This window comes from Nannobrachium achirus (assembly GCF_963921795.1).
Source record: "Nannobrachium achirus genome assembly, chromosome: 3".
Lineage (NCBI taxonomy): Eukaryota > Metazoa > Chordata > Actinopteri > Myctophiformes > Myctophidae > Nannobrachium > Nannobrachium achirus.
The window spans coordinates 30369558-30386008 of record NC_137812.1 but is presented as its reverse complement, the minus strand read 5'-3'; the positions used below and the strand labels follow the sequence as shown (position 1 = coordinate 30386008).

At 42.4% G+C, this 16451-nt stretch overlaps 1 protein-coding gene across 2 annotated transcripts in view; it reads left to right on the top strand.

Moving 5' to 3' along the window:
- Positions 1-15464, top strand: part of LOC308281882 (GTP-binding protein 1-like) — a 29017-nt gene extending 13553 nt beyond the window's left edge. For both annotated transcript variants that reach the window (XM_080722216.1, XM_080722217.1), the window contains exons 6-14: positions 2465-2629; positions 3375-3498; positions 4119-4233; positions 4662-4806; positions 5175-5357; positions 5719-5854; positions 6259-6437; positions 7753-7896; positions 12030-15464. In XM_080722216.1, coding sequence (XP_080578342.1) covers positions 2465-2629; positions 3375-3498; positions 4119-4233; positions 4662-4806; positions 5175-5357; positions 5719-5854; positions 6259-6437; positions 7753-7896; positions 12030-12143 — 1305 coding nt within the window. In that variant the 3' untranslated portion in view covers positions 12144-15464. The remainder of the gene's footprint in view (positions 1-2464; positions 2630-3374; positions 3499-4118; positions 4234-4661; positions 4807-5174; positions 5358-5718; positions 5855-6258; positions 6438-7752; positions 7897-12029) is intronic.
- The last annotated feature ends 987 nt before the right edge of the window (positions 15465-16451 follow it).

Sequence of the window (16451 nt, the reverse complement as noted above, 5' to 3'; positions counted from 1 at the left end):
AAATTGGTCATTTGTGTGAATCGTGCAGATTCGTTAAAAAATTGTTTAGGGGGTGGGGGGGTGTCGTGTCGTCAGAGCAGCAGTGAGAAGAGGAGCGTTTATTTCTTATTCTCGGCGCCGTCCGTTTTGTCAGTACAATGGTGTTGAAGGTGGATGGGGAAGTGGGTCGTTTTATTTTTTAACAAATCAAGCGCTCCCTGAGTCCCTTCTCTTGCATGTGACGTCGTCGTCAGCTGGCAGCGCTCAAAGTCAACACTGACTGCACTCACTCAGTGCGCTGCGAGCCACAGACAGAGGAGAGCAGAGCGGTCTCAAGGCTTGCAAATAGGGTTGGGGGCGGTAACCGCTGTACCGCCGTACCGCGGTATACCGAGGCCTACCGCGGTGTCAGGGTCCTTACCGCGGTCAAAATAGTCTATTTTTTATTGAAAACAAGCGAGTTTTAAAACGGGGGAGAGGCGAGGACCGCATGCGCTCCATGCCGCTCTGCTCTGGGCCGCGTACCACAGGTTTGGAACGTCTATGGTTTGGAAGCCACATACGTCACTCGAGTCTACACAGACACAGCAGCAGCCTCGTAGTAGGGAGCACGGAGAAGCGTATTTCTCTGACTGTAATCCACACAACACAAGTACGGTATGTTAATACATACCTTGTGTTGTGGCAGTAGTACCTTGTGGCATTTTGTTTTTTATTCATACGGATTACAGGCGGAGCGCGGACCGTGTGGACTAAAAGCGAAAATGAAACTATCTTTTACTTTTCCCACTGCGTCGCGCCGACTCGCCCGTTGTGCCCCGTCGCCGATTTTATAACCTTTTCTGTCAAGTCTTGTCACTAAAACCTGTATATATCAGCACTCAATCGCTGCGATTTCAGACGTGCACGTGAGTTTAATCACTGTACACGATCTGATTACCCGTCTCCGTCTCTTCTGGTTTGTTCACACAGCAGTCTGTGTCTTAAAAGCCCAAGTAGCTACCGTTACTATGGTAACCCGACACTGGCCGACAGTGCAGATCTAAAAGCTCAGAACGCCTCGCGGATGCGACGTGTTGTGAGCTTGTAGATCTGCTCCTTTCAAAGCCAAACCTGCTGTGCTGTACGGGGAAGTATAACTCGGGCAGTCAGGCTGTGGAGAGGCGACTTTTGGGAAGACGATTGCAATATTTTGGCTTATCGCCGAACCTTTTATTAATAGATACGGGGGTGCGGTAATTACCGCAATACCGACGGTAAATGGGAAGACGGTAATCGCGGTAACAAAATGTCGATACCGCCCCACGCCTACTTGCAAAGTTGCCGTAGTTGTGGTGTGACTGTGGACTGTTGGCTGTTTGATTCGCTTGCATCGCGGTCGTGCGCTATTCTGCATCGATGTGTGATGCGATATTATCGGTTATAGCCTTGTTGATTTTACGATGATTCGCTAGCTTAGCCACATGCTAACGCTAAAGAGTCGCCGTGACCTCTTCCTACAGAAGGAGACTGAGACATGTCACAAAAAGTCTGGTCTCTCAACTTAAGAACGGACTAACTGAGCTCGAGTTACAAGTGAAAAGGATCGACCTTTTCTTTGACGATGATGGCTAGCTAGATTGCAAGTCAGCCAGGAGAATCCACTAAATGAATCATCTGTGATTTACAACTGTTTCCCAAACACTGGGTCGGGACCCATGTGTGGGTCGTGGACACATTTTTATGGGTCCCTTCATTTTTGGTTTCCTACATTTAGTTTTTAATTATTTCAAAACATTTTCAAAAAACATTCCCTCCCCCAAAAAGCTAAACATTTCATGATTTAAAAAAAAAAGTAAATTACTTTTCTAATTTCATGAATAAATAAAATACAAAATGATCTAAGAAATGATCTTAGAAAACAAATAGGCCTAATTAAGAAGTAGTTAAAATAGCCGATCTACAAGCTCACAGTGCACATTGTCACTATGCCTGTTTATTAAAGACAAGTCCCTAAATATTAGGATATTCCTATAACTACCGGTATATCTGTAGGCTATATTATTGTAGATTTAATTTTCTTTATTATATCTAGAACAATTGGTGGTAGGCAACAAGTCCAATTTTGCTGCATATGTATGATATGCATGAGTAAGTCACTGTTTAACCGAGTTAGAAACGTGCAAATTCAGTAAAGAAAGGTCAAAAATTTCACATTTTATCCCCATGAAAATGTGTCACCTTTTTCACCTTGGGGCTGTTTGCATGTCTGCTCTTATCTTTCTCTCTGATTGTCAGTTTCCATCTTTAGAAAATCATTCTACTTCCTCTAGACTTATTCTGTCTGATTGTCTGATTTCTTCTTTGTGGGTTTTGTTTTTGCCATACAATCACACATAGCGAGTCGCTGAGCAGAGTGGGATTCCATCTTCTTGCTAAAGGCCGTTGATGGTCATGTCAGTATGCATGTTCTGTAACCACAAGGCCTGTCTGCTGCCCCCTTCAGGTGGTGAACAAGCCGGACAGCCACGGGGGCAGCCTGGACTGGACAAAGATCTGCGAGAAGTCCTCCAAGGTCATAACCTTCATCGACCTAGCCGGCCACGAGAAATACCTCAAGACGACTGTCTTTGGCATGACGGGGCACCTGCCTGACTTCTGCATGCTAATGGTGAGAGCAGATGAATGGGAAGTGGGCAGGGGGGTCAGTGTTGGGTCAGCCCCACATGGAATTCATGTCTGCACTCTGCAGGGTCTCAAACTGCGCTCCTCATTTGAAAAGACAGGCAGAAGAGCAAGAACAACAGGCGCTCCATGTGTGGTAGCCACGGAAACGACATATTTCTAGTTTTCACCAGCCTGTGCTGGTACAACTTGTTTCTGTATATAACATTCCTAGAACATATTTAAAGCCCTCCTGTTTTATGTCCCAATAACTGTTTAATAAAAGGTACAAAGAAAAAGGTTATTCCGCTTATTTCAGGTAACACGAACGGCAAGAATCGGGTCGTTCATTCACTGATGTACTGTACATCATGTAGAAAAAAGTTAAAGATAATTGGATCTCTATGGCAGGCGTGTACGTGAGACGAGCACGATCGTGACAGTTTCACAGGATTGTGCCCGCTTGTCCCTCTGACTTAATAGTTGATATTGCCCGCAGACATCTCATTGAAAATCTATTAAAGGGGCAATAGACAACATTCAGCCACTAGATGTTGCACTTGTCAGCACCTGTTGCATAAGCTTAACCATTTCCCCTCAGTCTATAAGGTAGCAATCATGTTGTTTGCAACATTGTAACACAATTTAAAATTAAAGTGTCTACAGGTAACCGTTAAATTAGTTAAATTAACTACTTCGTATCTCACCCTCTTTTCTGTTTGTCTCCACCATCCCACCAACCCTTCTCTCAGGTCGGCAGCAACGCTGGCATCGTTGGCATGACCAAAGAGCACCTTGGCCTGGCACTTGCCCTCAACGTGCCCGTGTTTGTAGTGGTCACTAAAATAGACATGTGTCCAGCCAACATCTTACAAGGTAAGATACACACTTCAATGTCCTGACATATTTGCTTATTGGTGCTGTTTAAGTTGTAAGCTGTGGTGTAATGCTCTTACTCGCCAAGCTACAATAGTATTGAGTGTCTAATGGCCCTCCTATATATAATGGCCATTCATAGTTTTGCCCCTATAAGCCTAACATTAAAGCTTCATGCAGTTGTATCATTTAAGATCATGTGAAACCTTTATACCACTTCTAAATTAATAATACTTTACACAATATACTGTATCTGGTGAAAGTGCAATTGTACAGTGAAGTTGTAGTACAGTGGGAACTATTCAAGGGTATTTTTCTCCCGTTTAATGGTGTACGCCAAGTTGTAGATAAATGGAGATGTCACTGAATTAATCCAATATTTAGAATGTTTGCAACATCTTGCATTACCTTTTTTAATGAGCTCTCCAATAAACGAATATCAGCACTATAAATAAGACTCAATAGTAATGTGGCTAATTTCTTAAACCCAGCCTTTGCGGATGAAGGCAACTCTTAACTGTTGGTTTAGTGGCAGACATTCATTGTGTGTGTGTGTGTGTGTGTGTGTGTGTGTGTGTGTGTGTGTGTGTGTGTGTGTGTGTGTGCGTGTGCGTATGCAGAGACACTGAAGTTATTACAGAGGTTATTAAAGTCGCCGGGTTGCAGAAAAATTCCTGTGCTTGTCCAGAACCACGACGATGTCATCGTCACAGCCTCCAACTTCAGCTCTGAGAGGTGAGAGGAAGTGAGAACACATAGAAAGCATCTCGGAAACGTCGACCGAAGATAGAGAAATTTAAGAGTTGGGGAATTTAAAATGAGGACAGAAACGGATAGAAGAGAGAGAGACTTAATTGAATTAATTTAAAACGAGGTGGATCTTGGTGAATTGAATACATAATGGAAACAAGTCCTCAGGGATTTTGTTATCCTTTTAGCATTATTGTATAACTGTACCTCTGTACTGTTAATAGGTATTCAATCGATGGAAGGGAGGAGAGTTGAAAAGACTTGATTACAGAGTGAAAATAATTGAAGCCAGAGAAAAAAAGAAGGAGAGAAAATGGAAAGCAAAGAGTGTAAACTAAAGGACTGGAAGAGAGAAAGTAACTGAAATGGTGTAATAAATATTCCCCTCCGCTCCTCGGTCCTTCTCTCTGCAGGATGTGTCCAATCTTTCAGATCTCCAATGTGACGGGGGAGAACATGGACCTGTTGAAGATGTTCCTCAATCTTCTCTCCTCCCGGACCTCTTACAGCGATGAGGAGCCTGCTGAGTTCCAGATAGATGACACATACTCTGTACCTGTACGACTCTTGCACACACGCACAAACACACACCTATGTACAGGGCATGTACGCTGAACCACAAGCACGTGGATATGCACCTACACTAAGTAATGGTCTTTTCCCTCTAATCTTTTCCAAGCAACCAGTCATTCTCATCACTTTCTTTCTCCTAAAAAGCATGTGTACTTTTGTGACTCAGTTTCCGTCTTAGCAGCACATGGAATGTCACTACAGTGTACATTCACAGGGATTTATTTTAGTTTTAGGGTGATTTTGTCGCAGTGACATAAAGTTAGGTTAGCATCTTATGCACTTTATTGAGCACCAAAAATCGGCATTACACCATAAATGTTGAGGACGTGTCATATGTTCTGTGCTGTCTGCAGGGCGTGGGCACAGTAGTGTCGGGGACGACGTTACGTGGGTTAATCCGGCTCAATGATACACTGCTGTTAGGTCCAGACCCTCTGGGCATCTTCATCCCCATCGCTGTGAAATCCATCCATCGCAAGAGGATGCCTGTTAGAGAGGTCCGTGGAGGTCAGACCGCCTCTTTCGCCCTCAAAAAGGTTTGTTGGTTGATAACATCTCAACTCATTTACTGTCTTTTATACATCGACTGAAGGGGTTCCTCAGGCTATTGTAAATGATATCAGTCGACTTGCCAGGTAAAATATTTGATAAACCTAGCTAAAGCAAGAGGTGCCGTAGAAGGCTATCGGATGTGCTTCAACAACACAGATACTCTGCTGTTATAACATTAAGCGCAGCCTTATAAAATACTTCTTCACAAAGCCTAGGGATAAGAACAGAGGAAGTTGGTGGTCTGTAAGTGTGTGTTTATTTCTTCTCTTACTCCTAGTCCTTATGCCCTCGTTCGTTCTCGACTTAACCTTCTCATCGATCTTCTTTGGATGGTCCCTCTCTCAGATCAAACGTTCATCCATAAGGAAAGGCATGGTGATGATCTCCCCCAAGCTAACGCCACAGGCCACCTGGGAGTTTGAGGCTGAGATCCTGGTCCTTCACCACCCCACCACGATATCGCCAAGATACCAGGCCATGGGTTAGTTAGTGGCAACTCATTCCCTCACACACACGCACTCGCACTCACTCAAAGGCAACTCCACTCTAAACGGCTCAGCCGCTATGAGCTATGCTGTGAAAATTATTTAATGGCTCAAAACAAATGGATACACCTTGTGTGGCTGATAATGTGTCCTCTGATGCTCTCAAAGCAGCATGGAAAGGTGGGCACAATTGTACAGTATGCATTCTCAATGTAAACATGAAGCACATCCTACCACAAACATTACTTATGTGTGTTTTCATATTCCATCAAACATTGAACAGCGTCATATATACTATGTATCCCTCTGGAAGGTCCCAATTCCACAGGTTAAGAACCACTGATTTTCAAATTAGAAACGGTTTCTAAATGTCAACGTTCTGCCTGTGTGTTTGCCTCAGTCCACTGTGGCAGCATCCGGCAGACGGCGACCATCCTGACCATGAACAGAGACTGTTTACGGACAGGAGACAAGGCCAGTGTCCACTTCCGCTTCATCAAGACCCCCGAGTACCTCCACTGTGACCAGAGGCTGGTGTTCAGGGAGGGACGTACGAAAGCTGTGGGCACTATCACCAAGGTACTGGATGTTATGGGATGTAAAGCTGTGGGCACTATCACCAAGGTACTGGATGTTATGGGATGTAAAGCTGTGGGCACTATCACCAAGGTACTGGATGTTATGGGATGTAAAGCTGTGGGCACTATCACCAAGGTACTGGATGTTATGGGATGTAAAGCTGTGGGCACTATCACCAAGGTACTGGATGTTATGGGATGTAAAGCTGTGGGCACTATCACCAAGGTACTGGATGTTATGGGATGTGGCTGCATATGTAGTGTAAATATTCTAAATAAATCCCAACGGTATAACTTTATGCATGGCTGTTTAAAGGGTTATCAGGGTGTTTAATTAAGCAATATTACACAAGGGGGTGTGAGTTACCATGATTATTTGCACGACAGTGAGAGCCGAGTTCCGGAAGCATCTAAAAAGAAAAAAAGAAAATAAAATAGCTACTGTCTGCACTTCCCATGCTTGCCTAGCCACTGATCAGAACAGCTAATTTTTATATTTTGATCAGTTTAATATTTGAGCTAGGTGTGCTCGTTTGAGCACGGGTAGAGACCCCAATCAGATTGCTTGGTTAGAACTCGGAAACAACCTGTTGTATAATTGGAAAGAAATTCGGCACACAGTACTAAACAATCAGTGCACTGCCTTCTTTTGTTCCATCATGTGGCCCTATTATGGAGGCCGAATATAGGTTATGAATATGATCATTAAAGTTGAAATATTGTGATTGCATTTTTTCTGTTAAAACGGACTCATAAATCTAGTCTATCCTGCTATAATATGTGAGTATGCTGCAGACTTGGTTGCCGAGCTACTATATGACTATAAGGGTTGATAATGGAATGTAGTTAAAAGTGTTATGTGGTTATAAACCAAATGGCTTGGTATCTGCAAAGTGACCTCAGACTGGTGCTGAGGGACGGACACATCAAGGCTATGGACACCGTCAACAAAGCAATAAGATTCATGGAGACTTATATGTCTAGGGCAAGATGTGACTCTAAAAGGCAGACTGACTTTGCTTTTAGGGACACACCTGACCTGTGGGTAGCATCACTAAAGTCAGAAATGAAAACAAAATGTAGGTTACTTGGAAAGTCAAGTTAAGAAAATATTATATCCACATTGTCCAGTTATCTACCAATTCTTTGACCTTCATTTGGCTCAGTTTTCACATTTAAAACGATATATTGCCCGAATGTTTTGTGAGGTGCATTATGAAATGTATTCGTCACTTAAAGTTATTTTCAGATGAAAGTACAGCATAATGACATTAAATGAATAATGTCTGAACCTTGTCATGTGATTCTTTTTTCAGTTGCTCCAATCGGTAAGCACCCAGGCAGCCAAGAATCAAGCCAAGATGCTGGCCAATAAGAAGGCTTTTAAGGAAGGCACCGCAGCCAATGAGGAATCTTGCTCCAGCATGCGACCGTCAAGCCCCAATTCAGCTCAACTACCGGTGAGCTCAAGCTTTAATGCCAAAGTATGAATGTCTGAAATGGAGGATAAGCAAAACATCACATACAAACTTAAGAAATACCTTGAGAATTGTATGTAGACCTCTAGTGATGACTTCAAGGTCAAGGTAAACTTTATTTGTCCACAAGGGAAATTTGTCTTGGGCTTTAACCCCTGCTACAGCCACACACAAAACATCAGTGACAATACATAGTAGAAATACATGACACAACGGGGACACAACATTACACAAGTGCACAGTGATTGATCAATACTCTCAGTCAGTGCTGTTTCAGAGCCTCGTTCAACAATTTAGTGGACACGGGTACAAATGATTTTTTAAACCTGATGTACTTCCACTTAGGTAGAAGTACGAACTTCCCATGTAACACATGGGTAGCCTGCCTTAGTGCCGCCTGCTCGTAAATAGACTGCAGAGAGGGGAGTTGTCTTACTCCTATAATCTTCCCTGCAGTCTGAACCAATCTCAACAATTTGGACCTCAGTTGCACTGAGAGATTACCGAACCAAACTGTAATGCCAAATCTAACCAGGCTCTCCAAGACTGCCCGATAGAACACTAACATAAACTTTTGGTCTACACCGTGAACCCTCAGACGGCGGAGGAAGTGTAGTCTTTGCTGTAGTTTACTACAGAGACTGTCCACATGTGTATTCCAAGTTAGTGAATTGTCAATCCTTATCCTCATCCAGTAGTGCTAAGATAGCAGTATCATCTGAGAATTTAATAATGTAATTATTCGGGTTATCACTTCTACACTCATTTGTGTACAAAGTAAAAAGGACAGGTGAGCTAACGCAGCCCTGAGGTGCTCCAGTACTTATGGTCCTGGGCTCTGACAAAATACCATTCACACTGACCCTTTGTGTGCGTTCAGTTAAAAAGGAATAATACCACCTGATAATAAGGGGATGGACATTAAGGTCCCGGCTTAACCTCTTAATTAAGAGATGTGGCTGTATTGTATTAAACGCTGAGATGAAATCTACAAGAAGAAGGCGTGCATAAGCTTTTTTTCCCTCCAAGTGTGACTTCTAGTCTTATGTAGGCTAACCTGGAAGTTCCTTCCTATGATGGAGTTTTTGCATTGGGTTTTGAATTCATTCAGCCAGTGCCCATATTTGGAGACCACGCAAGTCGGGAACAATGCGAGTTGTGAATGCATGCCCTCAGCCAGTTATGCAATACCTGTTGTACTTGTTATCAGAGTACTTGCACTACCCGTTAAGAGTGCCCACTGCCCAGTGATGTAACCGCTACCACAGACGGTACTAATAAAGTTGGATATTACAGTCATTGGTTGATTTATAAATGGGCACTTACTCGGGAACAATGCAAGTTTGGAATGCATGTCCCACCCACAATACCTGTTGTACTTCGGTCCGACAGTGTCCGATTTATGCCCGAGACACGACACACAGGCTGTGTGAATTTATAGACAGATTAAGAAAATAGTAAAAATACACTCTGTAGCAAACACAGGTTTATAATATTCAGGTTTATGATTTGTTCAACAAGATAATCTCCACAAGTCGACACACTTTGCGACTTTTGAACTGAACGGTATGAGATATTATCGGGTGCAATTTATGTTGGTTATGCTTTGTCGTAGAACAAAACATGACCTTTGAATGCAAACTAGGATTTTCATTCTCAGCAGCATAGATAGATGTAGATAGCCAACATCCACAGTCACACGGCATACTATTGATAAATGTTATTATGGGAAGGCATCTGTTTTTGCACTGCTCTTCTCTTCCTCTCTGTCTCTCTTGCTGTGCACCAACTAATTTATCTTTCCTTTCCTTGCTCTCTCCTCCCTCTGTCTCCTCCCTTTTGATTTGTCATCCTCCCGTGTCTTTCCGTCTTATTCCCAACATCCTCTGCCCTTAAACCGATTATCTCTCCTATAACATATATTATTCCCCCTGTCTGCCAATGTGATTCTACCGCTCCCGTACATCATTTGTCCTTCCCTCACCCATCTCTTATGTTAACATCTAAACCTCCCTGCATGTTAACATGGCTTTCTGCCGCCGTCCCGCTTTTGCATTTCTACCCTTTCTGGGCTGTGCTGCGTTAGACAACGGCAGAGGAGGAGACGCTATGTAGCGATGGCAACAAAGAGAACAAGGTAAAACTGGTCTTCCATAGTTAAAGCTGTAAGTCTTCCATCGTTTAAAGCTATAATCCGTAAGTTCTGTGTCTCCCCCGACGCAGAGTGGTAATTGCAACAACATCGGTACGGCAATAAAGATGGCGATGCTGCATCTAGTAGGGCATTAACGACTTGTGATTTTTGCGAGTCGACTCGACTTTGTCAACGTTATCGTTTGATGACGTTGGGGGGGAACGAGGGACAAAACCCGAAAAATTACGTACCTCTGGACTTAATAGAATAGCCTAAAGCGATCCTTTCTCCTTAAGGCTATAAGGTTTTGATGTCAAGAATATAGAGTATTTAATTAATGGCTGTGTGAAAACCCCCTGTGCTAATGTGCTTCATTCCATTGACAAAACATAGTTGGAAAATGAGAGAATCCTGTCCTTGACAATAAGCAATCCTACTGTTTGAATGCTGTACACACGCACACATTGAGCAAAAATACGACGTTTTTTTTCCCTCAACTTTCAGCTTTCCCTGGCGGGAGTCGACTTGTGTAATGAAGTCGACTTGTCGACTTTTTGGTCAATGCCCTAGCATGTAGTGTTACATTTCGGTGCGCTGCTTTGAATTACTTTATTGACAATGTCAACCAGTCACTGTCCTACACGATAACCAGGGTCAAAATCTCAGTGGAGTAGGGAGATGACTTCCAAAAACATCAGATGTGCTATTATTTTATCTCAACGTACTCTACACAGACTGGTTAAAATAATATTTTATTCATTAAGATTTGTCTCGGATTATAACTTTTAACGGAGGCTAAATCAGACCTGTAAACTGCATGCAGTTTGTTTTTGTTTGTTTTCCAATAACTGATATTGAAACAAGAATTGATGAGTTGCTTGGCTTAACTGTTGTGAAGTGAAATGAGCATTTCTGAAGTAACTCAGTCAATAATGTAAGCAAACAATTTAAGTAGCCACTTGTGGGATTGTTTTTTTACATGTTGTTTATTTTGTTACATGTTGCAAACAAAGTAAAAAATGCTTTACACGAACCATGGTCAACTAAGATAGTAGCTACAAGTGTGCAAGTTGTGCACACCTGTAGCTACCGATGCCAATGATTTTATTGTAGATACAGAGACTTAAAAAGACAACGACAACTGTGTGTGTGTGTGTGTGTGTGTGTGTGTGTGTGTGTGTGTGTGTGTGTGTGTGTGTGTGTGTGTGTGTGTGTGTGTGTGTGTGTGTGTGTGTGTGTGTGTGTGTGTGTGTGCGACTTTACCTTCTCACACACTTGAGTGATTTGATGACATGTATTTAGATGATAGATTTTCGACTTCCCCCACCACCTCTGCTCGAAACTTGAAGCTAAGCAACGTTCTGAAGCTGAGAGTCATGTTGCTCTTTAAAGCAGTGGTTCTCAAAGTGGGGTTCGGGGACCCCCAGGGGTCATTGGGTGGGGAGGAGGGTTTCAGGGGGTCCCCAGCAAACTGAGTTAACACTTCCGCCACCTAACCCGGCTAGAGCCGGGTTAGCGTTGCCATGGTAACCATGTAAACGGATGCTTGCTGCGAGTGCTTGTCTAAAGAGACGCTCTTTTTCAAGGCTACACTCAATCGTGATGGTCGGCCCCGGTTAGGATTTTAGTTTTGCGAACAAACTGATCTCCTTCCTGTTTTCGTCTGATTACACACACATGCACAAGCACGTGAATTCCGGGGCTCTTCAAAATAAAACGACAGGCTATGGCAGCCGGCGTTTTGTTAATATAGCATCATAATCATTCTAACCACTTTTTTATACATTGGCTATTAAAAAATTGCAGATCTACCAGCTCACAGCGCGTCACTTTGTGCCGCGCTGCTTTAAAGCACATTATTGCTCCTGTATGACGATTTTTTGGGGAGCTTTTGCTTCCCCACCCCCGCCCCACCCCTGAGCTGATCCTCTGGTGTTTTCCCCCCCACTGACACTGTGGTGTTTCCTTTCATGTGCAACAGCCCAAGTCTGGAGGCGGAGGACGCAGGAGAGGAGGCCAGCGGCACAGAGGGAAAGCCCTGAACGCTGCTCCCACCGCTACGGCTGTGGCTGCAGGAGGAGCCGGCACTGCCTAAAAACACCACCACCACCTCCACATCCAGGAAAATAATCTATTTCACCCCCCTCCCTCCCATCCCCATCCCCTCCGCCTCCAGCTTCAGCTTCAGCTCTGATTTCCGTGACAGGGAAGGAAAGAACAGCCGTCGTCCTCTGGTTGCCTTCAAAGCTCATTGAGAAACCCTTGTTTTTTCCCCCCTCTTGACAAATTGATATGAAAGGAAGACTTTCATTTATCATTCAAAGATAAGTCATATTGTAAACAAATTACTTTTGTTTTTTGTGTGTGTTCAAATTGGCCTGTTAAAATACCTGATTCAAACTTCAAAGAAAAAAGTATTGTGGCGTATTTCTTATTTGTTGCTATCTATACAGTATAGCAGCATGGATTTTCTTTGTTTTTCTTAAAAGGGTTAGGATTTAGAAGGTGTTTTTAAAGTCCACATCTGAATGGTCTAGATATCCTTAACCACTTAACTTTATGGGTGAGGGTTTTTTGATTCCCTGTAACCACATAAGAGAGAAGGCAATTTGCTGTGCCTGTTGCCCTCATCTAAAAATTCATGATTCATTCAGCATAGTCACAAGGAATTGTGTTTGTTATTTGGAGGGAAAAGAATAGGGATTCTCAGGAATTAATGCAGCCAGTGGGGTGTGCTAGTTGTCTGTTTCCTCACTGTACTTCCCATACCCTTTTAATCGTTTCACTTCCTCCTCTCTTCCATATCTTACTGTTCACTTTAATTTCAGTCAATTTTAGAAGTGGATTTTCCTCAAAAGTACAAAACTCTTTTTGCCTTTAAAGTTTCATACACTGCAAAATCCTGCCCCTTGGACACTTCAAGAGTTAAATGAAAACTCAGGATTTTGATGTATACATTGAGACTCTAAAGCAGCGATTGAGAGAGTAATGTTAGACTTGACAGTCGTGTAAATGGTGGCTGGAATTTAGACTTGAAGTGAAAGTGTATTTACCGTATATATTCCAACAATGGGGGGTATGAACATCTCTGACTGACAACCAAAACCTAAGTGGCAAAGAGGCAGCTCTGTTTAGAACATTACATTTTTTTTTATAGCTTTGGTACAGCTTTTAACCAGTGTGAGAAGTGTCTTGATTAAGGGCAGGTAACAAACCATCTTTTGAAGTATACCTGTCTGAAAAAGCCAGCTTGCTAGTGAAAATGGATAAAGATTAACATTTTAATTTTACATTTTATTTAATGATAACCTGTTGACCCAAACTGACTTTGTAGCAAAGAAGCAAAAAAAAAAAAAGTGAAGTCATTTGTCCCCATCAGTCCCCACACAGGAATTGTCTTAGTTTGTAAATTGTACAAATATAAGACATGTGTAAATCGTAGTTTAGCTTTGACGTTGACCAATACAGAACGACTCGATGGGAACTCACACAACTGGACTCCGTTAACAGGGACAAAGTAAATTCTGTCAAGCAAGAGACTCAGACGTGACAGCAAAGTTCTCTACTATGATCCAACACTGCCACCATCAACATTTCGGAGCCACTCTTTGAGCCCTATTTTGCGCCCAAGCCGTGCCTACCCACTATTTGGGGATTTAGTATCGTGCAAGGGGCGTTCCCGTGCATGGCCAAGTTGCTATCTTGTGGCACCTGCGCTACTTGTTACATTATGCATAGGTGTGGTTTGGGCGTTACATTAATAAAACCAATCACCGTGCCAGAGAGCATGCTGTGCAGTGCTACACTCTCTCCCTCCCTGCCCATGGAAGAGCAAAGAGGCATTCATTTTGTCTTATTGGCAAAATTAATTGAGTGTCACACTTTTGTGGATTACAGTAAAATTGTAATGACAATCACATCTACAATCACTTAATTCAGAAGTGCCGCAGTGTTCAATAACTGCAGCTGCACAGAGGAACCATACGCATTGTTGGACACATCCCAACGTTTTTAATACACAAGTATCACCCACATGTTACTGATTATAGAGAATATTATATTATTGTAAGCCGTTCTTTTATTTCCTGTGCAATAGATAGACTAAATCAAACTTAAGTATGTTGTTTGGAGAGAATGGCATTGCACAGCACAAACCATTGTCTTTGAATAGTATAACATCTTATTCTGCTGATTATAGGTAAATTTGAATCACAGAGATTTGTTGAGAATTAGGAGTGAGGGAGACCTTGATGTTGTGCTCCCGGTCTGACTCCCTACATTTCCATTGCCGGCGTGCTCCACCAAACAGACTTTGGTAGCATAGTGGGTGGTCTTAGTGAAAACCCGCTATGTGCTTCCCCAAACGTGTGGGCAAGATATCAATTTTACGAAGAGCGCAACAACACGCCCATGGCCACACCTCCAGCCTCAAATAACTGAGTCGGCATAATGTATAGCGGGTAGCGCAGCCATAAGATACCGTTTAGGGACAGTGCCAGCTGTGTAATTAACGGGCAGTAGGTAGTGCTATGGCATAGCACTGAGCTCAAGATGGAGCCCTTTAAGTTGGAATTCACTCCCATCTAACCCTGAAATGTTTCAGCACCTCAAAGGTGGGTAGGGAAATAAATCCCAACCATTCACCAAATGCTGGCCTAATCTTAATTAAGGTGGTAAGTGTTTCTACACTGGCAGCCATTAAAGCGGTTTCTGGAGGCTCCATTCATTTTCAAATAAATCCTATTTGGTTTGTAAAATGGCTGGTTTGCACTCCCAGAAGCTACTGTGACTGATGGATAGAAAAGTGAGTTTCTGTCCCTGTTTCTGTGTGATCATCACAGTTTGGTGTGTAGCACACCTCTAAGCTAACAGACAAGTGGAAAGGCTTCAAACTCATCTGGGATACTACGATACCCACCCAGTCACGAAAGCGATGTTAAGGCGTTGAAATTATTTTCTAATGATAATTGTATGGTTTTATCGGGTTGTTTCAAGCCCCCCTCCCTCTGGGTAATATTTTGAGGGTGAAATAGTGTTAAGGATTGTTCTCATGCCTTCAACGGCTAGTTACCCTGTAGCACTGATCTCTGATCATACTCACCTGTTCATGAACGTGAGCTGATCAATCTTAAAACTGTTTGAGCTCAGTGTCTTTGGGGCAGCTGCATACTCGTGTCAGAATTTATGATGGATATGAACACAGTGAACTGCCAGGATTTGTATTTTCTTTTTTCATTTTGTTTTCTAAATAACTTGCTAATAGTGCATGATTTTATTTTTTGAAGAGAGACGTTTTGTTTGTATGTATATACAAAAAGAAATTGTTCAAAGAGTTACAGGAAAATACCATTTAACTTAAGTGGTGCCAGTCTGTGTGTTGTAAATCATTTTAAATAAATTTGTTTCAGAATATTGATACTGAATCCAGTTTTCATTTAAATTCATCTGATGCTCTTAGTCCAGGGTGATTTAATGTAAGGCTGCACGATATTAGGAAAACCTTCGATATTCGATAACATTGTTGAATACCTAACAATATGACTCAAGATAAGTACAAAAAAATGCAGTATATATTTCTTATGTAATTTTGCTTCAGGTTATGTTTTGCAAACTTAAGATGTATTAATTCAAGAAATTAAAACAAATATCTAGCCTAACAAAAGGCAATATATTGCCTATGAACTCTGATTTTAGTTGCCTTAATTCAATAATCATTCAGGATGGAAATAAAATTGTCCTTTTGGGGAGAAGGTAGTTTCATGAGGGATTACTGGGATATCAACATAAAACGTTCAGTTGGACACCCGAACACAGTTTGGTCAATTGGAGATTACAGCAGCAAGGTTCCATGTAGCTGTAGCATTGATGAGCATTCCAGTCTATCCAAGGCGAGAGAGTGGGACGTGGGTGTGTCTGTGTGTGGAAGCTTGTTGACGCAAGGTAGTAGTTGTGAGAGGTGCGGGGGGAGCATGCTGTGCTTAACTTGATTTGCGTTATAGATGGGACTGCTCAGACATAATATTATATGCCATTTACCTCGATAAATGCCATCTCTTGCGATATGCATACCTCGCATGATGATACCTTGAGGAAACCACAAGTGATGTACTCTTAAAAGGGCTCAAATTATACTTTGTGGAATGGCAATGGTGTGCTTTCAGTGTAAGGTCAAAATGCATACTGTAGATAAATGTACCTTCATTCAGACAAGTCAGACAAATGTCCTTGTGCCTCCGAATGTTTCTGTGGGCCTATCACGTAAAGACGAGATCCAAATAGCAGGTGGAAGACAAGATAATGCCCAGGTCTTGTTAGACTTGTTAGCTGTACCTCCGCATCATCAGAAAATCTAGATTGATGATGTAAACATGGAGAAGTGGGAGCAATGTATCTATAGCAAATC